This window comes from Dermacentor albipictus, chromosome 5 (genome assembly GCF_038994185.2).
Source record: "Dermacentor albipictus isolate Rhodes 1998 colony chromosome 5, USDA_Dalb.pri_finalv2, whole genome shotgun sequence".
NCBI lineage: Eukaryota > Metazoa > Arthropoda > Arachnida > Ixodida > Ixodidae > Dermacentor > Dermacentor albipictus.
In genome coordinates this window covers 112,560,944-112,588,844 of record NC_091825.1, presented here as the reverse complement: position 1 = coordinate 112,588,844, position 27,901 = coordinate 112,560,944, and the positions used below count along the sequence as shown (strand labels likewise).

Sequence of the window (27,901 nt, the reverse complement as noted above, 5' to 3'; positions counted from 1 at the left end):
TGAATAACATGTTGACAAGAGCCAACAACCAGCTGACCATATTCCAACTTGTTTTACTAAACCAAATCGTGTAAACTTGCAGCACGTGTTCATCCAAAAGTGTTTCAAGATGAATGAAGCATATTTTAATACGTCAGTGCTTTTGATGCGCTGTTGTGGTGTACACAAAGTGCCTGAAAGGTATAAACCTGTTGTTTCGTAACGAAGTTTAAAGGGAACGTCAAATTTATATTCAAACCAACAAAACATGAACGAACATATGAACTTCCTAGGGAAAAAAAGAAAACTTGATGGGACACATTATGCAGACCTACATAGTGGTAAATTATTGCACAGCCGTTAGCGTGAAAACCACTTATTGGTCCTAATATGCCAACTTAGTGTTGCCTTTAATACAGTGGATTAATAAATTATGGCGTTTTACGTGCCAAAACCATTTTCTGATTATGAGGCACGCCGTAGTGGAGGACTCCAGAAATTTTGACCACCTGGGGTTCTTTAACGTGCACCTAAATCGAAGTACATGGGTGTTTTTGCATTTCGCCCACATCGAAATGCCACCACCGTGGCTGGGATTCGATCCCGCGACCTCCGTGCTCAGCAGCCCAACACCATAGTCACTTAGCAACCACAGCGGGTAATATAGTGGATTGCATTGTATACCAGTCACTCTGAGCAATGGACACGACATTCAGGTCAATGGAAACTTCCAGGCATTTATTATAGACAAAAAGTTTTTTCACAAACATGTACAACATTCAATCTGCATAGCAAGGCGTTGCAAGAGCATTTCATTGGCCGCCTGCGCAGACGAAAAAGAAAATGGCATATTAAAAACCTCTTAAACAAGCGTCATACGCAATAGTAGACAACAAGGTATCTTAAAAATAAAAGCAACACAAAGAAAAACAACTTTCTCATTCAAAACAAAAACTGTACACAAAGTCCCCACAAATAAAACGAGCGTATGCAAATAAGTATTGCAGAATATCTGCCTGCCATGTTCCAGGCTGCGTCCCAGCTAATAAGGTAAATTTCATGTACAGTCATAATAAAAAATAACTGCTTGTGTGTTGCGTGCAGCATGCACGGACAGCTCTACCAGTGGGGCCTAAACACACTAACACTGTTATCTACGTCCCGTTTTCGTGGGAACACGCTATCGTATAGGTGCACCCAAATTCAATCCATTAGAAAACTAAGCTGACGTGCTTTTGATATAAAATGCACCTGCAGGTCTAAATATTTGAGCTGTCCTTTGTTCGTAACACAATTTTTTTTTTACATGACTGTACATTCGTTGCTCCCAGAATGGTCTTTATAGCTTTTTTTTTTTTTGTAAGAAAGATGCAAATGCCTTGCATAGAACTGCAGTTTTTTTTTTCCTCTTCAAAATAGACGACTTTCAAGACTAGATGAATACCAACAAATAAAAACATATCTACACGCAGTCGTAAGAACATGTTCGCCTGCTAGGTGCCTGAAGTCCTATCTACACGCCAGAACACAGCGACGCGACAAATCCAATTCACGCAATGCCTGGCGATTGTGAGCGACACTATCGCCTCTTATTCGTAAAAGCTGCTTTACTAAACTTTTCAGCTCGGCGATATGTGTTGGCATGTTCTGCTAGCCATGTCACACCACTAACCACTACCAGGGGTGCCTTAATATGAACAGCCGCATTTTATTCGCCACTGCCATGGAACACAATTAGAATAATGCCTTAGTCTTCTCTTAACGCTAAACATAAAATTTTTTGGAGGTTACTGAACAACAAACAAAAATGCTCTAAACTGGAGGGGAAAAAAAATGAAGGAGGACACGTCTCTCTCTCTCTCTCACTGTACCTGTGACTGCAAGACTTTTCGGAGTACCGTACCTTTGATGGGGGGTGGGGAAATGAAAATTCCTTACGGCCAACAGACCTGTGCCAGAACCGAAAAGAGCACTGCACACTTTCCTGCGTGGCCACCAGATGGCAGCAAGTTGACAGCTTGGCGACGCTCGTCTTCTCCCTCTTCTGCCCCATGTCTTCCGAGAGTTCAGCTGGTAAAAACTAAGAAAATCCTATCTTTTTCTCGACTTCGGCACTCCGAAAACTTTAGTGGTCACGTGTACGTGCAGACAACTGCGCGCTACTCCCCAACAAGCTACATCCATTTCTGTACAGTCAACAAACTGCTTTGACCAAAGCACATCTGATGTGCACCTAGGTATACGTGGCAGTGCTCTGTCGAGTTGCAACTCCATGTCTCGAAACAAGTATCACAGATCAACTGGCCACCCACAATGCCAGCTTGCTGCACCTCCTAATGTGTCTATCGCTTCAGAAACTATGAGGCCACATGCAATAACATGTCTCAATCTTTGCATTTGCCCTAAAAGCATAAGTCTGTTGTTTCTTCACGGCCAAACGAACTCTAAAATCTGGGGGCTCAGAATCAATGCACACATTGCAACAAAGAACTGTGTCTGCAGCTGTAATATAGTTAAATACATGCAAAAACTTTCTAACACGACATGTTACAATTGGATATTCAGACCAGAATTAGTATTTGACCTCGACCCACTTACACGCAACAGCTTTTGCTTTCAACAGCGATCGCAGCGGTGTTACACTGGCTTTCTTGATTCACAATGCCAAGCCCACATTTCTCAGGAATGCAAGAATAAAGCACACGAGCGCTAATGGTGGACTGGGCGAGGGGAACCTGGTAAAGGGCAGGGGGAGCAACGGCCGATGCGGTGGAAGTCCTGCGACAAATCGGCAAGCTGGATCGCGCCGAAAAAGGGGGACCATTCTCTCTCTCTGACGATGGTGTTTGAGACCGATTTCCATCGCGCCCCAATAGTGAGGAGGAAGTGGGTCACCACTTCACAACAAAACCAATTTTGTGACACTGCTGCCAGGAAGATTGCTCTCCAAACCGTAGCTGCTGTCAGGCGAAGACGTCGGCCCTCTTGTCGCGCAACCTGTTGCGGGTCTTCGTCCGAGCACGGCAGCTTGCCAGGTTCACCATGTGCTGCATGGAGGATGGTATAAGACAGCGCTTTGGGGTCACAAGGCAGGACGCATTGTACGCAGCACTGAATTTTCACCTAAATGGCCAGACGCTGCATAAGATATAGTCAAACTTCAACATAACAAAGTTGTACTTGCAGCGAAAATCTTCACTGAATCGTGTTTGTTGGTTTTAAAGCTTGAGCAGTAAAAGTGATTTCACAGGTTCCCAGAACGTTCCTGGTGGATAGTACACTATACTACACCACAGCACACCATAGTAATTATACACACATGCACCAGCCGTCTCCGAGCACAACACGAGCACCAATACACCTAATAAGTGTACTAGCAGGCCTTCAGAACTAGGTACATTTCAAATGTGCCTGTAACGATTTGAGCCCCTCAGAGCAGTAAAAAGCTTGCATTCGTTTTTTTGGACTACCCAATTTTTCAGACTTTTCCACGGCAGCCTGAAAAATCGGACGTTGGCACTTAAAAGCATTCACTGCAGTAGCAATTTTCAAAATACAGATTCTTGTGCATCCCGACCCACCAGTGGGTCACACACCTTTGCACACACTACACTAGCAAGATTTTTCTTTATGCATTTCAGCCAGCTGTTAACAGTGTCATAGAATGTTTGAGAGATTCTTAGCATCAGTCATGCATGATACAGGATTTGTATTCCTTCACTTCAGTAAGGCCTTGCTTTTTTTGATACAATACTGCCATGTTCAGCGTTCATTTTCATCAGATTATCAGTGTTACCCATTGTTGCTCGGTAATAGATGTGTCAACAGCACTCTAATTTCTTTAACGTGGTTGCAAAATTTACAGTGAACGAAGGCACAATCAGACTATCAGACTACACAAGTCGCGATCTAATCACAACTAGTACTGCGGATTATTTAATGTAAGTTAGCATAAGCAGTTAATCTGGAATGTACAGAGGGACATGTGTAAACAGTGGTCAAACCCAACCAGGGAGATTTGATTTGACGACAGACTACTATCACTGTGACTTAAGTGTTTTGTGTTTCTGGGAACAAGTTTACCTAATAAAGAGATTATTAAGTAAAATTTTTGGCAGTGTTTGGTTCATCAAAATCCTTATGCGGAAAATGAAAGAAGCACTCACCCTCTCGAATTTTGTTACTTTTGAAATGATGTGGTCATCAGCTGCTATTACAGGACCCAATTCAAAAATGTCTCTCAGGAGCTCGTTGGCCTAGACAGAGGGAGAGAGAGAGAAGAGAGGGAATTCAGAAGCTGTTGCATATTGTACAGGTTTGCTTGAACTGGTGACATACATAAGTTTCAATTATACAGTATTCTGAAGTAGGCTAACTCGCCATACTTATTTATACACCTAAGAGCAAAATCTCCATGCTATAAACTACTAAGTTCACTAAGTTTGTGCTTCACATAGTAAAAGACCGCATAAAAGCAACACACCGACAGTGGAAATAAGGGCATGGCAGGCCGACGATTTTCCCATTATACAGTGAAAATTTCCAAGATTTCCCTGAGCACATGCCTATCGTGAGATACATATGTACTTTATTAACAATAAGCTTTAAGTACAGCTCACAAGAAGCAGGTGAGACTGAAATCAACACTTTCTTTTTTTTTTACCTTCTGAGCGACTTTCCTGTTGCCAATTTCACCTACTTCAAGAACTTGACTGTGTAAACTTGCTCGAATCAAGTGCCCTCCGGCATCCCATTCATCATCATAAAGACTTCCTACGAAAGGTTTGGAGACTAACTAGGAAACAGTTTTTACGAACAGAATTTATTGTTTACAAAACCTGACGAACACTCATAATATCGTAAAACGAGTGCCAATTCGTAAACTTGACGGAAAATTCATCAGAGTTTACAGGTAAGCGCAGCACATTGCAAGCGCACAAAGGCGAACAAATGAAAGATCTAGCCAAGAAGATCCCTGCTCACAGCCAGATGGAGGTTCATGCCCGATCCCAGCAGTTGGCAGAAGGCATCATACTGCAGTTTGCGGCTCCAAGTGTCCAGCTCGAGGACTTCACGACCAAATTTCACACTGATGTCTGGCGAGGACCCTTCCTGAAAGCAGAAGAGACGAAAAAAACCCGACATGACCCACCGAAGTGGCTTGCACGTGTATACTTAGAGAATGATCACCGATGTCATTACATTGGCATCTATGCACCCACCATTGTGACGGCACTGACGGTTCACTTAAAGGGCCCCTAACCAGGACCCATAGCAAATTTCGGTTATACGCTGGAAGTTGTTACGTGTCGGCTAGGGAGCATTCTGCTGCAAAATTTTTCAAATCAGCTCATTAATAGCCGAGATAGAAATATTTCAGTGTCGCGAACCCATGATTTCAGGAGGCAAGCTTCATCGCAAACATATACGATCTCTCCACTTGCCCGTCTAGCCTCCGCGAGTTAAATTCCTTCCCTGCATTCTCCCATACCGGAGCTCGAGGATTGTGGCACGCATACGTCACGGGCCCCGCCTTCCTTTTCCTTGTCTCCTCACTTTCTCATGGCAAAGCGCACTTTCGCTGACGGCATCACGCACGAGCTGTTGTGACTGTCTCGTTTCGCACAGCGCACGATTTTGCACGCTGTGCACGAGGACACCTGATTAGCGGCACAATTCAGTGCTACACGAATACTGAGGCAGACAAGCGGATCACAGAGCATGATCCCGCGCTGGAACATGGTAGAAAATGAAATTTTCAGGGTCTGCGTGCACGACTGCACGACGTGGGAACGAGCAGACGAAACGGAAGTACATCCATCTTGCTGCGGTGCAAAGTAAAACAAAAACATGCAGACATTCGGTTTGTGTGTTCTATTATTTTTCTAAGCTTTAATTCGTCTGTTCAAGTAACACATCACACAAATAACAGATGTTGCCTAGAATAATTCTCAAAGTCACGTGTCACCACGAGTGATGCCACAAACATGTGTACGTAGGCGCACCAGCAATCCGGCTTGGAGCACGGCAGCCGCGAGAAGGGAAAACGGTGTTCGGGTTGAAATTTCAGATGTTCGCGTGGCGTGTAGCGATGTAATACTTTGCAGACATGAGCATTGTCACGCATTGTATGCTCTGCACTTGTCAGCTCAAGATGTCCAGACCTGGTGAGGGGCCTTTTAAGGCTGCAGGGATTTTACATGATGTACCTACACCTCTATATTAAAGCTGCACACCTTTTAGGGTGTAATTTTGTCACACTACAACAACTCTCATCAACTTTCCTTTTTACACTGCACCCTAAATATAGGGTGTACAATTTTCATCACGTAGCTAGTAGGACTCTAACAACACTTTTTTAAAAGGAAGCTGCAAGATGTCTTGGAACCTTATGTGCTGGCCAAAATTCTTATTTCTGGCAAAGTTTTGAAAATGAAGTGAACAGCCATCGGAGACACAACACGGATCACTCACATGGACAGCACGATAGACGTCACGGAAAGTGGAGCGTTGTTGACGGCGCTCTTTCTTCGCTCTGAACTTCTGGCTGTCAGTGGCAAGCTGCCGGAGCTGGTTGCAGAGGGCGTCCGATGGTTCCTCGAAATTCTAGCAAGACAAAAAACAGCAAGATCTCTAAGAAAAGGGTAAACAGAGCCATCTCGGGAGCATGTGCGCACACAAACATTCTGCGATAGCCCACTAAATATGTATTAAAAAATAAACTAACAGGTCAACGACCCTTACTAAACCTACAAGGTTTCCTATCAGACATGTTACTAAATGTACAGAATGCACAAGAGAAACAGGTTTTGATGAAATAAAGCATATCGGCACTAGCAAACTGCAACTGTGCAGTCATGCTTAGAACACAATGATGAGGTGGAATGCAAAGCACAGTCTTGAAGTGTTCCACTAAGCAGAAAGGCAAAGAAAAATTTGCATCAGCCACGAATGCAACGAAAGGAGGAAAAGCATTACCTCACGCATGTCTAAGTATACCTAGGCGTTCAACTTCTAGATCTACACATTACCATTCCCTGCTGCGTCTCCATGTTCATATGTTCACCTATCACAATGCTGGTTTCTCTGGTTTGTACATACATTGAAGGTCTCCGCTTTTAACCTTTTTAAGCTGATTTGGCATACTGATCTTTTATGCAAGTAATATCCGTTTGCTCAAACAATCAACCCAAAGAGGCAGAATTGCACCATCTGACAGAGGCAACACATTTAAGAATTGAATGTTCCATATGAAAAAAAAAAAAAGAGTGCAGTGCTATAGGCGAGGGAGAAGCGTACATCATCATAGTCTCTGGCTACTTCATAGATGATGGCAATCACTTCCCCAGCCGCAATGCGCAGGTCCAGATCCGAGCTCTCCAACAGTTCTTGAAGTCGGGCCATGTTGCTGCACAAAGTTCAAATGCAAGTCCAATCAGCATCTCCCTGGCAAGCGAGGGGAGGGCGAGGAAAAGAAACAGGTGAAGGCAGCACCCGCTGCACACACAAGGACAATTGAAATAAACTTAACCATTACAGTTGCTGTGGAGGCGGCATTCACGGTCATTCACTTCCAGGGATACAATCACATTCATAAAGTTTTTTTACGTGACCAGCACTCCTATGCTTGGGTGTCTACAGGCAACAAAACGGCATTCCATACCTGACAATATGTGAACTCCGAGATTTGTAAAGGCCTGTGGGATGTCGTGTCTACCGAAGGACGAATCCCAACATAAAAATGTAACGCTTCTTTATTCGACTAACGATGGCAGCGGACGGGCATACCAACGCTACGTTCGTCACAGTAGCGGAAGGTAGAAGGCCCTCTTTCTCAGCCAGGCAGCCTGTTTTTATACCCACCATCGGTGACGCATACCTCCGGTGACGTGGCGGTAGCACTATGTTTTATCGACCATGCAGTCCAGCATGCAGCTGTGTTATGCCGGGCCAGATGATAAGAAGACGGAGGGTGCGCAGAAGTATGCGCAGAGTGTGTCGCCACAGGCCCCTTACACAACACAAACGTGGGGGGGGGGGGGCAGAATGTATCAGAAAGCTTGCACTTGGGACACACTTTTTCAGGGACACATGCTGACTTTATTAAAGATGATTAACCTTTAGATGCTGCACACAAACAGCAAAACTTGGCACAGCTAGTGACAAGCAACACATTCTTTTATAGCTACAGCAATTACAGTGGAACCTCAACTGCACGTCCCCCAGTCGTGCGATGACCCGCATTTTATGATGAATTGGTTTGGTCCTGGCAAAACCCTTATAGAAATAATGTATTGAAAACCTCGATTATAGGACGAAATTTTATGCTGACACCTCCCTGCTACCACCTAAGAAGAAAAAACAAAATCCCTGAGCAGGCACAGGATGGCATGTGGGCACACTGCTGCCGGCTGGTAATGGGTTACATTTGAATAACGGCGAAATTCGCAATTTTAAAGCAAATATCCTAAATTCCACGGTGTTTAGCATTACATTGGCAACTTGTACCTTTACGTCTCGGTCTAATCCATAGACAAGTCGCCCAAAGTCAAAACTTGTTTTTGATCGGAATCAACGTTATAACTACAGTGTGGTATTTTGTGCTTTGACTCCATGTATTTTGTGACGTTATGGTGATGTAGTGCGTTTTATACGAATCTTGCTTCAAAAGGCAAGCAATTTTGATGGCCGAGAAGTAGGGAAACTCCACCATGGCTCAGTGGTTCGACGTCTAAATATGAACTGAGGCTGGTGACAGACATAATTGAGCTTCTCTCCTCTGTAGAGGAAGCCACAGAGTTGCTGCAGAAAAGGCACGAGAGAGCTGGGCTTTTGCTTCCCACGTTGCAAAATATCTATGTTTCCCTTGCGTAAATCTTAAGCAAAGGCACACCTCTTTGCAAAGAGGCAGCTGAAGGCCCACAGCGTAGCCTGGAGGTGGGGTTCACAAGCACGTGGACTGACTGTTCTTTTTTGATGGGTGCCCTCCTAGACCCACGCTTTAGGTCTCGGTGTTCAGCTGCAACAACCGAGCCGATACGTTCTGCTGCGCCGAGGAGGGGGCCTCTTTTGTTAGGGCAACACAGCGCAAGCACCGCTGCGAATGTAGACTCTGAAGCAGGGCCAAGCAGACTGATGTTTAAAAACATCGGGCAAAATGAAAATGCCTACTAAGAAAATATGCCTGGATCCATTGCATGGGAAACTTATCTACCTTACAGAGGGATATTGTGCACACATGGTTAAGCCCCTCACCTATTGGAAAGCGAACGCTAGCCACTTTTCCTTGCTTTCTCGCCTCCCAAGGGCAGTTTTCACTGCGAATGTAATGTCAGCTGATGTGGAACGCATGTTTTCTGTGGCATCTCTGATAACGAGAGCGAAGCCAAACCGGCTGTCAAGCACCTCTTTCGAGCAGCTCATGTTTGTGAAGCACAACACATAGGTAGAAGGCAATTGTTTTATCTCACTTTTTTAGTTTTTAGAACTCTCAGACTTATTTACATTCCCCGTGGAGTACTAATTATCAGTCATCGGCTGTAGTAGGGTGGTTGTACTGCACAAGATATGCCACCAAGCTACTATCCCTTGACCTTGGTGACGTGTCTTCCATATTTTTGCAGTTCTTATGACATTGCAGTTCTTATGATGACAGTTCTTATCTGATGACATTAGCTTTACGGTGAATTCATAGGTAACTCGATAAAGCTAGCAAGATGCCTCTCCTATGCTGAGAAATTACAGGAATGTAATTTAACTGCCCGGCCATTCCTGGAGTGGGAATGGGCTAAGTTCTTTCATTCCGAGGAATTGAGATGGGGGCGCCCATTCCGCAACACCGCTGGCAGTGAATAAGAATACCACCCCTGGTTATATTCCACAGGACTGGATATGACGGTGAAAGGCATTATATTACATCTCTTATCAGTTTATTGCTTCCTCAATGACAGTAATGGTACAGTAAAACGTCGTTGATATGCTCCCATTTGTCACATTTTCCCGGCTATTGCGCTCCAAAACATCAGTCCTGTTTGTGTATTTGCCCCACAAAACTGTTGCAGCGTGTTAACCTTTCCCGAATCGTGTATCTTTTTTCCCTGTGGTCGCCTAAGAAATAAAGCAAAGGGCTTTTGCTGCATATGAAGAGGCTAAAGTTAGTGCTAGGGAGCGATGCACGTTTTCCGTCGCTGTCCCTACCTCTTGGCCTGTGCCAGCAGCCTGTCCAGGGGCGCCACAGTGAGCAGCAGACCCCAGGCCAGGAGAGCAGCACTGTGCACCACGGTGGCAGGGCTGCTGCCGGTTGATGGTTTGGCCCCAGACAGCGCCTGCCACAGGGACTCCATGCAGCTCTGCACCTCCTGCACGCCATCGGGAAGCACAGCAATCAACGGACGAACAATCAATCAATAAATCAATCAATCAATCATTTTCACATAAATAAAAATGACCTAATTTTGTTATATAGGAAACGTCAGGACTCAATGGCAAATCTGCCAAAGCTTTAGTTGTACTCATGATTATAAACCTGCGCAGCGGTGCAACTTGGTACAATGGAGGCAGCAGGGTGAGGCAAGATTTAGGCCCAATTGCCTTATTAGGCTGTATGTTTTACATGCTTAAGTTAAGAAGTTGTTTATCAGAAAACAGTGTTCGTTTTTATTATATAAATGTAGCGACAAATTACAAGCTATTCAGCAGTGATGGTAAAGCTTTTTCCAGGATGTGTGACATTTGGTTTTCATGCTTATTGCGTAATCACAATTGTGAAATTAAACGTTCAAACATGAAAGTATGAATTGCCATGTCCAGCACACAAGCACTTCTAGTTTTGTGCTCTGGCTTTAAATGCGTTTTAGTTAAGGGCCGATTAAATCGATATCACTGGTAGTGTCACCCCGAGTACCGTTATCACTATCAATATCACTGGCAGTAAGGGAGAGTTAAGCAGACATGTTGGATGGAACAAAACAAAGCTACACACAAGTTATACGTGCACAATTTCCATTTATCTATGCCTCCAACTGTGCTTAGTGTATAAGAGGCCTGTAGTAACATAATCAACTCCTCTTGTCTGCAATTCTGCATGGGCCATGCTCCACTTCAGGACGTTGCAACAATATAATTTATCTCAGCCCTTAGATCTACCTGCTCCCAACAACACGCATGCAAGAGACTCAATGCAGTATTAGTTATTCATTCGTCATTAGCAGCACCAGCCTAGTATTAGTCCACCGTAAAGTAAGACAAAGCCCTCACCCAGTTATCTCCAATTATCAATTGGTGGGCTAATAGTGCTTTCACACTAAAATAGGAAATTCACAAGCATAGAATACAGTCCGCTGACGCAAGATGGGGGGGGATCTTGCGTCAGCGGACCCTATCCTATACATGTGAATTTCCTATTTCAGTGTGAAAGCAATACTAGCCTACCAACCTGGATTTTGCCTCTGTCTGAATGAAGCGTCTTCACACAGCCCTGTACCCAGGCGTTTCACACATATAAAAAAATTTTCATGCACTAACAGGAAGCGAATTCTGGGAGCAAAAATTATTTGCTGTAGTGGTCGGAAAATCCAGTTTTTGCAGTGAAGTTTGCAGGAAAGTAGTTGTGGTTGCAGGGTCTTATCTATGGCACTTTACCTGATGCTAACAACACAGGTGCGCTAGGAATGCAGTCTCGACACTGATGTCGAGGCCATGAGAAATGCGCAGGCTAACAAAACTCAAACAGCAAGAACGCTAGTGTTAATGGTGCGCACAAAAGTTGATGCTTAGCCAGAGCTAAACCGTAAGCCATTTTTTATCAAGCCACTTGGTCCTCTGCCGTCCTTTATGTTTATCTGCTCTTGACAACGATTCTGTTACAGTGAGGGCTCATTGGTCATCTGCTGCACGGTTTACATGGCCTGCCCAACTTCAAGCATCATAGCACCTAGCCAAATAATGGCCCACTCACTGGATAGTTGTCTGACTCTGCCACGAAGCAGCACAGGCCAAGGGCTGTTGCACACTGCAAAAGAGGCAATGAAAAGAGAAAAGTCAAGGCCTGATTAGCCTGATGGGACTAATACTTGTATCACATGGGCACAACAAATGGTACTGCACATTATTAACTACAAAGCCTGATGTGTGTGTGTCCAGATGCTTGCATCAATATCATCAAGGACAGATTCCAGTTGTGCACAGGGTCGTTCCTTTTCATCTAATCTGCTTGTCGAAAAGCGCCTTTTTGAACTCATGCATTTGTTAACTTATTTGAGAATTATTTTCCTGCCATTAAACATGTTTACACAATACCAATTAGTCACAGGCATTTTGAAGTGTGGAAGAACTGGGCCGTTCCTTTCAGCAAAAAATCCTTCTCTGCAACTGGACCAAAATTTTTGTAGGTATACCTTCCGCTCAACTCTATGCGACTTTTATCATTCACTGCTCGCGGTCGGTTGGTCCCACTGATAACATGGGCAAAGCGTCGCTCTTACCACTGACGAAGCTAAAGACCGCAAAAGGGAATAGGATTGGAAAAGTCACCGCTACAACATGGCAGCCACGATTCAGCTCTTCACATACATAATAGGTTTCCAGAAGGGTCACCTAACAGTCTAGATTCATTAAAGGTTTGCCTTCGGCATCCCTTTGAAGCAATGTCATGCACACCTTTGCTCGCACTGGTGGTGGCTGTGCTTTGTCCAGGAGCAAAGTGGTCAACGGCTGAAGCAGCGTCTGATAGAGTGCGGCTGCCTCCTCGCCAGCTCCATAATGAACGCAGGCCAGTGCGGCCAGGGTAGCAGATACGCCTTGCTCCTCGCCCCGGCCTTTACGCAGGCCACGCTCCACGAAGTCACAAATAGTTGTTGGCCTGCATCGACGAGCGCATCAAGTTTGCAGTGCACAAAAGAAGTTATGCAGATCTAACTCACAAGTTAGAATCTGCACAAGTGAAGCTTTAGTGAAATGATTGAAGTTGCTATACAACTAAATGTGATTCATACAATTGTGTTTATTTTCCTCTTATGGAACTTGTGATCTCATACAATGTTTATGTTTATCCTCTACACCGGCTGCTGAAATGCAAACAGCAGTTCACATGAATGAACGCTGCTAGATATCAACACAGCGATGTCACATGGACGAAGGCAATGTTAGATGTTTGCCAATGGAAGAATAGTGAGGGGAGCTGTCTGCAGTGAGAAGTACATTGCAAATGACAAGGGTAAGGTTTACTATTATTCGCCCATTTCATTACTACCACTGTGGTCTAATGGAAACTGGCACGCACCAATTCGTCTCAAAGAGCTCATTGGCTTTGGCGCAAGAGAAGTATACGTGCTATTGTCGCTTAATGGTTAGAGGTTGTAGTGCTGAGAGTCCAAGGATTGATCCCACCGTCGGACATGCAATCTTTAAAAGTGAGGCTTTTTTCTACAAATCTCGCCGGTGTGATGTGTGTAGTGCGCGACATAGTGCGGTGGCCAGAAAGGACAGAAGCAGACGACAAGAAGTGCACGCGCCGAGGCGAATTCCGTGCAGGAAAGAACACGACAACGCCAAAGAGCATCCGGCACGTGAACGCGCGGTGCAAGAAAAGAAGCTAAAAGGAAAAGGCAACCCAATTAGGACAAACCATGGAGCAACAAACGACCAATCAGAAAACGACTAATCGGCCAGGGCGGAAGAAAAACCGAGGCGCACTGGCAGAAGGGGGAGACGCCGGGAGACTTCTAGGAAGCGATGCCAGGAGAAGGCCGGCCACCGGACCGGGAATTGAAGACAGGCTGTCGGGTTCCGGTACCGTTCCTGCGCGTCGCCAGTCTACCCACGCGTGCCGCCTGCTGCCCAAGGCCGGCGAGCTTCTGTGCCCATGAGCAAGACGAGAGCAGTCGGGCTACGGGCCTGAGTTCTACGCTCAGCTGCCCAGCCAGAATGCCGCCCCCGTCTGTCGTGCCGCCTGCTGCCCAAGGCCGGCGAGCTTCTGTGCACGTGGGCAGGGCGAGAGCAGTCGGGCTACAGGCCCAAGCTCTACGGCCAGCTGCCCGGCCAGAACGCCGCCGCCGTCTCCTCGTGCCGCCGAGCCGCCTGCCTTCTATCTCCAAGCCAGAGCTCGGGCGCTCCGGTCGCCCGGTCAACCATCCTATACCCCGACCTTTGGTGAGACCGGCGCAACTCCTTTCATTAACTTGTCGCCGCAACTGCACGTCGAGACTGTTATGCGTCCCTGCTGTCGTGGCAAGCCCGAACTCGCGCACTAGTTAACGTCATACTAGCCCCAGGTGTGTTTCGTACTGCCATGATGTCTGTTTGAGTGTTTATTTTATGCTTTCTATTTCCTTCTATTTATTTTAAGCCTCTTTCTAGTTTCAATAAAAGTTTGTGTGCGTTTTCGAAACCAATGGCTTTGTCCTCAATTGGGTTCTCGGAGGCTCCACCTAAGAGAACCGTCAGAACCTTTGAGTAAAAGAACCTTGCATCACAGCCGGGTTTTGTGACCATGGGTGCTGTAGCCTAGCTGTGCTCTAACTGAATAGGCTAATTAATCACAATGGAGGATGCGCGGAAGTGAGTGCCATTTGGTGGTGGTGCAAGGAACCCAGCGGTGCACATCCATGGAGATATACAAGAATGGTAAGAAAAAAATTTGAATCGAAAATCTGTATGATAACAAAAATAGCAGTGCCTTGCTATTGGAAGTTTGAACTGGTTGTCTAAGAAGAAAAACATACCGGAGCAAATATTCGCAACAAGCTGAGGCATGCATGTGCTCTAGCAAAAATCCGGAGACTATTCAGCACATCCTAACAGAATGTCAAGGGATTCTCACCCAAGTAAAGTACTCCTTCCAGAAGCACTTGGATGAAAGTGGATGGAAGCATCAACCAGTTGGCAGTCAAGATAAACAAGAGGCATTTAGAGTATTCGTGGGAAAAAAAAAAAAAAGCTGGGAAAAAATTTATACGACCAGATCTTTTACAGGCAAAGGTAGCGATACAGGGTAGATAGAGAAGTTTTGAGGAAAAAGAGGAACGATTATGGAGATGTATACAAAAATTCTGCAATGAAAAATATGTATAGTATACCTGATTAAATCAAACAGACTAGGCGACGATTTGTCACTGCCCAATTTCAAAGGGGATACCAATAAAGCATCATCATTATCACCACGGTGCCGACCGTGCGGGGGAATGAAAAAATGGCTGTGGCTTAGGTAAGGTTAAGCCCAGGATGCGAAGCATACTAGCCTTTATTTTAGTTGTTGAACCACTGTTTAGCCTGGTGAACTGCTGTTGCTTGGCTATATTTGGTTCGGCTAGACGAAGAAACAACTCATGCATTACTGCTTCGCCTTCAAGAGTGGAACGCGACAGCGTTCCCGTCGACCCGCCAAGGGGTGTAAGACAATGGGCTACAGGGCAGCGACTATGCGCCCCGCATTGGACGCGGTGAGCGTCGAGCAAAGCAGCGTTCGGCGCGGCAACGAAATGTGCGCCTGAGCAAGAGACGCACGCCTTAGAAACAGCTTGTTTCTAAGGCAACACCGCATTCACTAGAGGCGCTTTTGTACCGCTTTGAAGCATCGTACTCGTGGCTCAGTGGTAGCGTCTCCGTCCCACACTCCGGAGACCCTGGTTCGATTCCCACCCAGCCCATCTTGCAAGAGTTGAGCCAAAGCCACTTCTCCTCTGTCGTGACGTCACGGTGACACGTGGTTTCAAGGCGACACCGCCGCGCCTGAGGAGCTGGGTTGAGCTCTCGTAATATGCTTCGCATAAAAGAAAGAACCAGAAAACTTGCCTGCATGCATCTGCGGCGGCATTGCATTAGCCTCTCTACAATGCCTGAATAAAGCTGCCTGTGTCGCTTTTTGCAGACATACAATGAACAAAAACCCACGTTTTGACTCTCCATGCACTCACACAAAGCTTCACTGTATATAAATTTGGACTCGGATGTGTGGCATTTTTAAAAATTTTCTGTGTGTAAGCAACTTAGTGCCCTGCACTTGTTCACTGCTTCAAGATGCTGAATACATGTACGAAACTACAAATAAGTACACACAACATAAAAAAAAACTGCGTGTGGAAAGCAAATCAAAGGTTTGCTTCAAATTTTAAATTAGAATTCACAAGTATTTCTATAGATGCTCAATAAAAGAAATTTCAAAAGCCAGAGCTTGGGCTTACCGGTCAATGAGAAAGTCATACAGATATCTGTTGGACAGAGCTTTGCGAATGGCTTCCAGGCAGGAGAGGCGTCCTTTGGCACTACAATAATTCACGCAGAAAAAGAGTGGCTTAATGCATCTTGTCCAAGTGACACGGCGAGGGCGCAATGTACCTTTTCTGAGATGTCCCTTCAATTGCTTCCTTCAGCTTATCTTCAAAATCATCATGAAGCACACCATCCTCCACCTCCGCCTCACCAACTGTGCGAAAAGGGACATACACAGGTGATGCAAGGGACAACAAATGAACACAGCGCATTCAATAAAGGAGCATTGCAAACATTGTCTGATCATGGTAAATGAAAACTGCTTAGTTGCTAGGCAATAGTGTTATAAACATGGGTGCCTAATATTATTCCTGTACACTCAGCAGGGAGTCCAGAGCATCATACAAAATGTACCGTCTGCACTGTCCTTTGGTGCTCTGAAATCCACACCACCTTTTGTGTACAGCATAATCCACTCTTAAAAGGCATGCCTAACTGGTAGTAAATGCTTTGTAAGTGCAACATTTCTTTCACTACGTTGGGAAAAGAAGGGACTGATATGAAGCATAAGGCGAGATAGACACCCACACGTACAAAAATAATGTACAGGCCTTCGTCGCGTATCTCAGCTGTACCTGGTGGTGGGGATGCCAATTAGACTTTCCCTTCGAAAGTGGACCATATTGCACACTCCTACGGAATTTGAAACACAACTGCCATTGGTCGGATTCCCTCAGGTTTCACAACTAGGTAGCGCTTCTGGAAGAAGCCCAATGGAAAAAAATCAGATCATTGACAGAGAAGAGGCACCCTCTGGTGGCGAAGACCACCACCACTGTGCCAATATTATGGTGGTGCCTGCACCACCCGCACTATTTAACTCGCAGCGGAGTGCAATGCACAAATTCATGTGTTCTAATGCGAGATCACAAGCTGAGAGAGCAGCATAGTGCCCGAGCTCTCAGCAGCGTTAGAAGTAGAAAAAAATCGCTAGAGTTGGCCGCCCATTACCCTGCACCTGAAGTCTGCAATATGACTGCCCTTGGGGACAGCATAGTCGGACAGCGCAACAGTGGGCTAGTTTCTTTGTTACTTGCAGCAGTGCAAATGCAGTTGCGCTGTTAACAAAAAAGAATGTTGCCAAGGTTACCAGTGCCTTCGCTGCCGCATCGAGATTCTGATGCGCAGCTGAGCACGCTGGCTGTGTCAGCGTTGGACTCGTCGTCGCTGCTCGAGGGTGCCAGGCCGGCCTCAAGCCGGGATCCCCGAAGGGTGCCACCTGCAACAGCAAGAGGAGGCACCGACGTAAGCCGCCTCGCCATGTTTGCAAACCTTCACACAACGCTAAGAGCAGCAGCTTGCAACTGCCGTGAACACACAGCAGCTACCGACAGCAGCCCCTGTAATGTAATTTTCCCGTCCCACAGTTGTGTGCACGAGGCCGTGGCAAGACATTATCACACAGCAGGCATGTGCAAGAGCACACGTGCCATGGGATCAGTAAAATAACTGGGAGGCCTTCTTGTCACTGAACATTATGTATAACAAAACGAAATCCCCGAGCTTTTCCTCCTAGCGCACTACAATCACTGAATGGGTGTCAAAGGAAGGCCAACATCAAGGGCGACAGAGGATGAGATGGAGTGATTAGGAGGTATGCAGGTGTGAAATGGAGACAACTGAAAGAAAAGGGGAAGCCAATGATCACAGAAAAATGTCTTCGTCCCAATGATGACAACCTTAGGCAGATTATGATAATTATGATCACAGCCAGCAACACTAACCTGTCCACCAACCTTGTCCCAGTGCATTCGTGAGAAGCTGGTGGTAGATTGTAAATACCTGCAAATGCTCGAACTAGTTTTTAACATGTTGCGAGCAAGGGCCATGATGTGCGAGGGCTCAATAAAGAATATTGAGAAAAGACTGATATTGTGCAGAACATGTGCAGGTGTTGTATTCCTTTGCACAGCAAATTCTACTGCCAGAGGTGAACCAGGTAGGTCAACAAGATGTGTTGATCAAGAGGCGTATACTAACTAGCCGCTTCTGGATGCTAGAGCAGTGCATGCATAACAAGCGAAGCAGAGAAAGCAATTATGGAGCAACAAAGCAGCTAAAAAGCAGCTAGCACATGATGTGTGCGAAAAACAGGTAAAAGAAATTGAATTGACCTCTGAGCATAAAGGTACAGTCTACTGTAGCCCTTGCAGATCTTTGAAAAATGTAAGCTTCAAGAGGGAAATTGTTAATGGCTTTGGCTGCATGTTTGACAAGCATGCAGGTATTCACTGGGGTGGCAAAAGTGCAGCAGCAGAAGTATGCGTCTGTGGTACGGCGAGGGTAGTCTAAAATAAAGGAAAACTTGACAGTGGGCTAGTTGACTGAACATATTAAAAGTTGTGTGCAAAAACTGCGAGAGGATGAGACTGAGGCAAGTACACCAACACAGGACACCAAGTGCAGGTTATCAACAGTTTATATTTCGGAAACTTGACGAGGGTACATGCGTGGCCAGATCGAATGTGCAACGATGTCCTCCTGGGCCTGCCTACGCCACCTTGCTTAATCAGTGACAATCGATGGTGTCAGTAGGCTCGAGAGGGAATCTTCGTGCATACGATGAGGTCACATATGTATTCTCAAGTTTCCAAAAAATGAAGAGTTGATGGTTTGTGTTCGGTGTCCTGTGTTCGTGTACTTGCTCCAGTCTTGTCCTTTCGTAGTTATTGAACACAATTTCTCGTAGTTTAAATGATAAGATGAAATTATTTTGGTTACAGCTGGTATTATTGTGAAGAATGCCACAAATTCGTGAGCTGGATTACTTGTAAAGGCAAACATTATTTGCATGAAAAATCAAAATGTGTCCTCAACTCACTGATTAAGCACTTACCGAATTACTTTATAGCACATATTGCAATCTTATTAAATAGCCAGCGAGTTCATAAGGTGTAGCCACTAGGAATGGATTTTCAGTATGACACCAACTTGAGGTATCCATTTGCCAAAGTGTGCAACGAAATACATTGGTGTTCCAGTTATTTTTGTGCTTCAATGCATGAAACAGTGTTGTAAAAAATATGATGTGACACAACAGCGGATTTTTAAAGCAAATTTGATGGTGCATATCTCGAAACTGGTGTCGCACTCTGAATACTAGGTGCTTATGCCTAGCCATCACACAACCTAACATTCATAAATTGCAATATGTGCTATAAAGTTATCAGTTAAGAACTCAATTGGAGAATGTTTCTTTGTCAAATACATATTTCGATTTCTCATGCAAGTTAATGTCCCCCTCTTCCGAGTTATTCAGCTCAAGGACTCAAATTGGGCTATCTGCCATGGGCAATCCTTTCTTTTAAAATTTGGCACTCTTGTCAAAAACACTCTGTATATTCCTAGTCTTTCCTGAGTGTGCAGAAAGGCTATCGGTTAATTTCCTCTAAAGAAGCTACAATAACAAGCAGATTTTTTTTTTTTTAACACATTCTTGGGATGTGGCCAACAGGTCTTCTGGCTTCTTGAAAGGTCAAGGAGCAGGCAAGAATGACTCACAGCAGGCACCAATGCAGCCTGCCCCAAAATTTAGACTTGCTAAATGGCTGCATGTCAGAAATGACAGCACCCTCTGGATTTGAGCTTTTATTCTGGTATAAAAACACTCAATGAATTCAACATAGTTCTGTCAGCATTTATAACAAAATCTGTTGCCTTTTTTTTTCTACTTATGTAGGAAGAAGACATAGCATTACTTGACACTAACAATAGAACATTAACAGGCCTTAGAGAATCCAAAGGAAGGCTGTTTGGTTCACTTGTGATTCCAAGTTCAAATGTACCAACAGCTCTTACCGCAAATGATGTCTGATAACCTTTCACCTAACTAAGGAGACAGAAAAACCGCTTATTTTTATAGCTCGCTAATTAATACCTGCTATAAGTAACCGCTGTCCACAAGGCACACAGATTACAACCACTCTTAGTAACACATTATTATGTTCAGACATGTTCTGTCCCTTCCCCCATATGACTTCCAAACGGAATTCTCTAACTGCAGCTTCTACATCTGTGTATATTCGATTTCTTTTTTTTTTTACATCATACAGAATTTTAAAAAACTGCCTATGGCAGATTGCGTAATTGTAGCCTTTGAGCTAGGTTAATCGATGTGGTGGACCTTATTAGCAGGAGAAATCAAAATGAACAACCGACAAATTACCATACATTTACAAACTTTTTAAATTATTTTGTGGTACATATTGTAATTTACAAATTGCAGCTGGTGAGCATGCAAGGCACATTTACTAGGAACAAATTATAAGGATCCCGTGGTTTTTGAGATATGCGACATGAGACTTGCCGTAAAAATGCACTATTTAACTTTTTCAACAAACTGACGTTTCATGCACTGAAGTACAAAAGTAGCTAAAACACCCGTGTATCTCATGGCACACTTTGCAAACTAATATCTCAAAACTGTTGTCGTTCAGAAAATTTGTTCCAAAGGTATGCCTTACAAGCTCGCTGGATACAATTAGTAATTTGCAATGAGTGTCGGGAAACTTAAATAAATATATGTTATCTGTCACAAGCTACTTTTAAGTATTCTGTAGCATCTAAAAGAAAAAGAAACACTCAATATATGCTTGTTGTTCATACTGATGCAAACCTGCTATCCTATGAGCATTTAAAAGTTTGTAAAAACCACATGGCTGTGACACTACGTAGAGAGGAGGATATGAGGGATAATAGCAGAGAGCTTAAAAGATTTTGGCGTGAGTATGCATTTTTCTTGAAATGGAAATGCATTTTTTAAGATGACGATTTAGCTTTAGATGCAGCACACAAGCCACAGCAACCAACAAGCAACATCATTTTATTGCAATAGCAATTATACAGATACTCCAAGCGAATTTGTCTTGTCTGCATCACCGTGAGGTTCCATATATATTCAGACATATATTTGCTATGTGCCACGCATATGACATGCCGTATACAGGGTTATATAGCCATACCATTCTCATTCTATCACTAGAGTTGCTCATACCAGGTCTTACATTCTTGACAAAATTATTTTTCAGAATTTCGACAACAGCAGCCCGCAAACAAATCACATGAAACAAAACAACAGTCCATGCCTTTTATCCTAAATCTTCTCAGACTTCCAAGATCGAAAGTGAGAAACGATAACAGAGCGCCAACTTGAAAAGGACGTAATTTTCTTGGCGCGCCTGTGCGCTACGTGCGGGATCGGCACAGGAAGGAGGATTTAAACATGCCCGATACGAATAAGTGGTGGTAAAGTCACTAAGAAAAACATTGGCTTTAATTAATAAACATAAATGAAATTGTCCAGTGGCAGGATTTAAAGTGGAGCCTCAGCACAACAGCTTGTTGTTTTACTTAGCTTACGTTTGCTTCAATTCATACTATCACTACAGGTATGAGTCTTATACTTCGTGTAATATTCTAACATTGCTATCGCATTTACTGCTTCGCCCTTACAGTAAAACTGTGATATTTTTTAGATCGCAGTGACCTTTTAAAGCAACACTGCTGTCGCCAATTTTCACCTGCTTCAGGAACATGTTCAGAAGCCTAAAGTACATTCTGCCATCTTTTCACCATCAGAAGACTTTTTAATGGAAAGTTCAGAGATATAAGAGCTGAAGTTTTTTAACAGGCGAAATTTGTTTTTTCATAAAACACGATGAAAAATTCGTAACATCATGAAATAAGCCCAGACAAGTAACACTATGAAAAATTTGGAAGAGTTGGGCAGGTATGTTGATGTCCACTTTATTGTGTCGCTTTCATGCATGTCCATTCTGCAAGGATCGTATTTCAGTCTGAGGTAGGTACCAATATAAAAAATAACCACTCAAAGGACACACACAAGTATTTGTTTCACACTTCTGGCTTTATTAAAAAGGAAAGGGAAATGCAACCTGTTCATGTGTACCATGGCAATGTCCACTAATATAGCCAGTAACGAGTTCAACTGGTCACAGGCTTAAACAGCACTTAATAATAATATTTGAGGTTTTACATGCCAAAACCACTTTCTGATTATGAGGCACGCACGCCGTAGTGGAGGACTCCGGAAATTTTGACCACCTGGGGTTCTTTAACGTGCACCTGAATCTAAGCACACGGGTGTTTTCGCATTTCGCCCCCATCGAAATGCGGCCGCCGTGGCCGGGATTCGATCCCGCGACCTCGTGCTCAGCAGCCCAACACCATAGCCACTGAGCAACCACGGCGGGTCTTAAACAGCACTTCACATGGAGCTTGTCATTAGGCTTCTAGCTATCTTAACGACTGGCTTGTGAGGACAGTGCCATGTGGTGGAACCTAAGGAGTTAGTTTCACTCATATTTGAATGACCATGGTGACAATGGCATGATAACTGCCAGTTCTAATTATACAATTGACTCTCCTCAATGTGGTCTGCCCTTTAATGAGCATACTTTGTCTCGAAAGGCACCCATGCCCATTAAAATAAATTTATCGCAGCAAAATTCAAATTCAAAAGAGCAGGCAATGCATCAAATAAGGAGTGGGACACACTGCTTTGTCTGCCCTCAATACATTTTCAAACACGAAGAAACATCCAACTTCATTAACACAAACCAGCAAAAGGCCATTAATGTAGACTGTCTTGTTGGGTTCCTGCTTAGACTGCAACAACTAAGTGAGCCATCCATGTGATGCCTGAATTTCTGAGAAATGCGAGTCTACATGCATAACTGTGTGTGAAGCATTAAGACAGAAATTTTCACATATTTGCAACCTGTCTTCGCACTACCATTTATTAGACTCCTCTTCTCCCATTTCATTTATGCAGAATAGCTATACCTCAGGCAGACTTCTCCGCACTTCCTCGATAAACTAATGCCCTGCACATTTGTGTGGGGTGCCAGAAATTTGGTATACCTGTAACGAAGTAGTCATACAATTCTCTCATCTCATCAGGGGGCAGCTAAAGGTAAATGCAATGCACACCCAACTGTGTTATACCAACAAGCAGACGAAAGTGACAAAATCAGCCAACCTAAGAGAACTTGCGGTGTTTGCAACCTTTAGGTAGCGCGCATTGTAAACCATGATAGCTGTCCGGAGGAGGATCGCGAGCAAAACGGAGGGCACGGAAACGTCTTGCATAGCACATTGTGACAACTTTCCGGCACCATGTCGCTTTCATCGCATGGCATAGGGAGCCGCATGGAAGCAGAAGTGCAATTAAGCAGCTAGTTAAAGATGAAAAAGTGCAAATTAAATCAATGCTGATTGCATTTTCTGTGGCGTTATATATAGTTTATTTCACTCTTGTATATGACAATGCCACGGGAGAATTTTAAGGGGAGGAGCAGAAACACCTCCGTACATTTCCTACCTGATGCTTCGTCACTCAAAAAAAAGGGGGGGGGGGGAGCTGTCAGCTGTAATGTGCGACATGTAATACCATTTTATCTCTCAGCCATTTGTGGTGTTCTTCAAGCATGAAGCAGTCCTTCAAACACTTAAATATGTTAGACTTTATGAACATAATATATGCAGGTGGAGAAGATCATCAGCCAATGTTTGTAGTAATCTTTAATATCTGAATTATCAACAACTCACATACTTCATTTTTGCATATTTACCCTCTGGGCAAATGCATTGTAGTGCCTGCACGATGTGAATAATAATAATAAATATACCGGACTGTATTGCAAGACATATTGCTACGTGTTTTTCTTGGATGTCTTGCAAGGTTACTAGAAAAAATGTTTTTTTACCCTAATTTATGTAGCATTTCATATAGCACGTGAACTTAAACGCACTGATCATGCGCTAACACATAAAAGCCTAATAAGCATACCACAAAAATGTTATTTGCCGCATATGACTGCCGAAAGTCCTACAACCAATGCGGTGAAAATTTAAAAAAGATTTTAAAAAAACCTAAAGGGACTGCAAGCATACCCCACACACCATGAGGCTTTTTTTACTCTCTGTCCAGTTCGAACTTTTTTGCTCTTCTTAAAGTATAAACCCCATGCAAGCGATCTTGCACGCGACAGCGACAAGCGACACGATGGAGATGGCTGTCGCGTTCGCTCGTCGCCTACAAGTTGCACCCCATGCGAGCGATGACTTCGAGCGACGTCTCCCCAGTGCTGCCGGTATGAGGGCAGCAATATAGGCGCCGAAACTAGCGTGACGCGTGCTTTATTAACCTAAGTTGATGTATTTTACTGTAAAAAGCAGCATAAAATATTTCTGAAAGTCTTGCAGTAGGTTCTTATCCTTGCACGTATAAAAATTCAATCGTTTGCTCGTTCGGTGTGACAATCGGAAGTACTGGAGTTATGTACATCCAGTTCCGGCTTTGCGCTATTGGCTAGTTGCTCATAGCACTTCCCGGCGACGAGCAATGAATTCTAGATTTGCAAAACCGAGCGATCGCGCGACAAGACCGAGCGACCTGTTCAAGCGACGGCCCGATCCGTCGGGCAAACCTGTCGTTCGTCGCTGTCGCGCACAAAATCGCGCTTATTGGGTATAGCCTTAAAGGAAGTGCCCGCTGCCACTTTCTGTAACTACACATAATCTCTAACTCAAGCGACGGCCCGATCCATCGGGCGAACCCGTCGCCGTTGGTGGGGTCACAACCTTGCCTATCCATAGCCACAGACCCATTGTTTCTCAGTGGATCTTGCCGGAAAGAAGAAGACATCTCATCGTGGAAAGTTCAGCTTATGCACTGGGAAATGCAGCACATGCGCTTACTATTGTTGTTCTTGACCATCGTACGAGCGAAAGAGGTAAACAAAAGCCTGTGCCTGCACGGCAGGTGTTAGCGCAGCTCGGACTAGCCATGTGAAAACGTGGCCATGCTGCATTGTAGTCTGTTCATGCTCTTCGAGGCGTTTCTTTCCTTGATCGCTGCATGGCATTAACTGCTATTGCGAATTGGCCCATTTCAGGTGCAAGGGAAGTGATGGTACTAGGCCACAGTACAAGTCAAGACTATTAAAAACCTGCGCAAGAACTACTGAAAGAGGCATCAACTGACATTTCAGCATATGACCTTCATTTCTTTGCCTTGTAAACTGTAAATGGCAATCCTCAAAATACAACAAAAGAAAATCATGCATTTCTCTACAACCAAATTAAAACAGTACTTTTTCCTTCTCATGGAATATAGTTAAAAGCTACCTTAGTACAAATTAATATGACATTCCTCAAATTATTACATTGAAGTTGAAATAGTTATACGCATTTTTATCCCCATTCTGCACTAACAGCAATGTTCCCTACTTTTCCCTACTCTTTTTATTCTTATTTGTATTTATTTATTCGTATTAGTTCAGTTGAGTCCATCTCAACTCCGCAACGCATTCTGGCCTGTATAAAAACGTAATGTTTCTCTTGTTTATGTGAAAATAAATTGGTTGCGACAACAGAAGGACGGCATGAGGAAGGCACACACAAAGGACGTTCATTTCCTCACCCAAACACATGGTTCGATGGATGCAACATTAGACTCCGACAGGCGCACCATTCTCAAAGATGGAACAAATGGGATATTTTAGACTGATAAGCGTGTGCATGTAGTTTTATAGTACAACAGCACTTCAGGCCATGCTGTGCCAAAGCCATAGATGCAGGAGAAGTGTGAATGACACCAAGTTAACAGGTGCGTGCATGCTCTTATCGCCTGTGCACGATTCACAAACCATAAACCACTTATCTGACTGTTTAAGGAGTTATCAAAACTACGCAAGACCCATTTTCAAATGCAGCTGCTGTTCTCCGCGTTTTGTGCCTTGTTCATCCTGGCAATGTGCATTTATTTTTTTGTTACCGGTAACCAAAGATAGGCAAAGCTTTGTGAAATAATGTGAAAGCATATTAGACAAGTGCACAAGGCAATTTACTGCGACAAGGCCGCAATTCACTCCCCCTCAGACTATAAGTAAGCCTTTACGTTCTGCAATTCGCGAATCCTCGCCATACATCACACATTTCTGTCTCTTTCTGAACCATTCATTCATTCATACTTGGCTTATACAGAGACTCTGTGTGATTGTTTTTGTGTGCAAAGCACTTTCCTGATAGATGTGCTGCCAAGTTTTATTAGCCAAAATGAAATGCAGGGCACATGCCCCATGAAGAACAATAGGGTATTAAGAAATACGTCCCCCTGTGTATTTATTCTGTTCGCATCTTTTCATTCACATTTATTTCTTTTATGGTTGGTGAGGTACTATATGCAATTAGCATTCTAGAGAAAATGAAAGCATATGAGGCGCTTGTGTCAGGCAGCCCTACTCAGAAGGCCAAAGACAACGGCGACACCAGCACGCTTTGAATCTAGTACCCCGTTGGGGCAAATAAAGCCTAAAACTGTGCTGCGATCCACAATCCGAACGCAACCATGAGTTTCTCACAGCTAGTTAAGAATCTAAGCATGCTTTCTTAGATCTTCCTTTGAGCACATAGCCTGGCATTGTTTCCATGCAACGAGGTTCTTCGAAAGCACATGTAATACAATGTTTTCATTGCGCTGTTTCCGTTCGAAATACCATGGTTATACTATACCATCTGCAAACTCTTGTGCAGATGCCCAAACATGAGAAACCAACGGGGCTATAGCCGTTTCTTTTGTTTCCCGTGCGACGCGTTCCATGCGCTCAACACTTCCCGTTATGATGATCACCAACAGCAGCCGAACGTTTGGTGCAGGCTAGAGTAGGTTCCTTTCAGCGCTATGACTATTCTTGAACCGTCGGCGCCAAAGAGGCCCGCAAATTGCGCACACGAGTGAATAGACAATATACACAAATTCATTGCTCCCGTTTGAAAGAATTTATTGCTCAGAAAAGGATACGAATGAGAAGGCACCGAAACAAGCCACAGTGCGAAATTTGCCCACTGTTTTTGGCGCCCAGCTTTCCTTTCGATTAACTGGCTCCTACGGAACACGTGACTCCTCGCGTTAGACTTAGGAGCTCAAACGTTTGCGAGAACAAACCCAAAACTAACGGCCTGCGAGTTCTTACAGGCGTCATGACGTCATGGATGTTCTACTAGGAAAACGCGTTCAACGGCAGCGAGTGGACTGGCGACCTTGGACAAGGGCCCAACCGAGTTTTAGGGCATTAATGCCGTTGTCACTCGGTTCCGTATTCAAGTACTAAGCACGAACCTTTTGCTAGGCCACCTAACGCTAAGGATACGCGCAGAAGTTTAAGGCCGACACGCAGAAGTCGAGTCTAACTTGCCAACATATGGGAGCGACGTTTCATTCAAACTCGGCTACAAGGTCGGCTGGTACCAGCGACAACCCGCGCGCTCAGTTCGGTTCTAGGATCAAATTTCACGCTGAACATAAGCTCAGCGCTGCTTGCGCTCGTGAAGCTGACGAATTAAACGCTCCAGAGTCAATTAAAGCGAACGTCATCCGTGGCGAAAGTGACAAAACGCTGCGTGACTAGCACTAAAGATTAGGCCTGGACACTTACCTGCCTTGGATTTCTTCTTGCCTTTCGGCATCGCGTCCAATGGCCTAGTCTAAAAAACCTAGGAAGCCCCTTAATCAAGAAGGGCAACAGACGAATATCGATCTAAATATGTAATCTTTCTCAAAGACGCAATATTTGTTTACAAATGTGAGAGGCTGTATCCACATGGTGAGATGAACGTCTGATGTGACAAATAC

At 44.3% G+C, this 27,901-nt stretch overlaps 1 protein-coding gene across 1 annotated transcript; it reads right to left on the bottom strand.

The window, feature by feature from the left end:
• Positions 1–696: 696 nt before the first annotated feature.
• On the bottom strand, positions 697–27,901 carry Ifrd1 (Interferon-related developmental regulator 1). The gene is made up of 12 exons (XM_065425618.2): positions 27,705–27,901; positions 17,336–17,464; positions 16,312–16,399; positions 16,158–16,238; positions 12,637–12,838; positions 11,936–11,989; positions 10,177–10,337; positions 7,279–7,387; positions 6,454–6,585; positions 4,963–5,091; positions 4,146–4,235; positions 697–3,026 (listed from the first exon to the last, which is right to left on the bottom strand). Exons 1-12 carry the CDS (start codon positions 27,733–27,735, stop codon positions 2,943–2,945), a joined length of 1,290 nt encoding a protein of 429 aa, XP_065281690.1. The 5' UTR covers positions 27,736–27,901; the 3' UTR covers positions 697–2,942.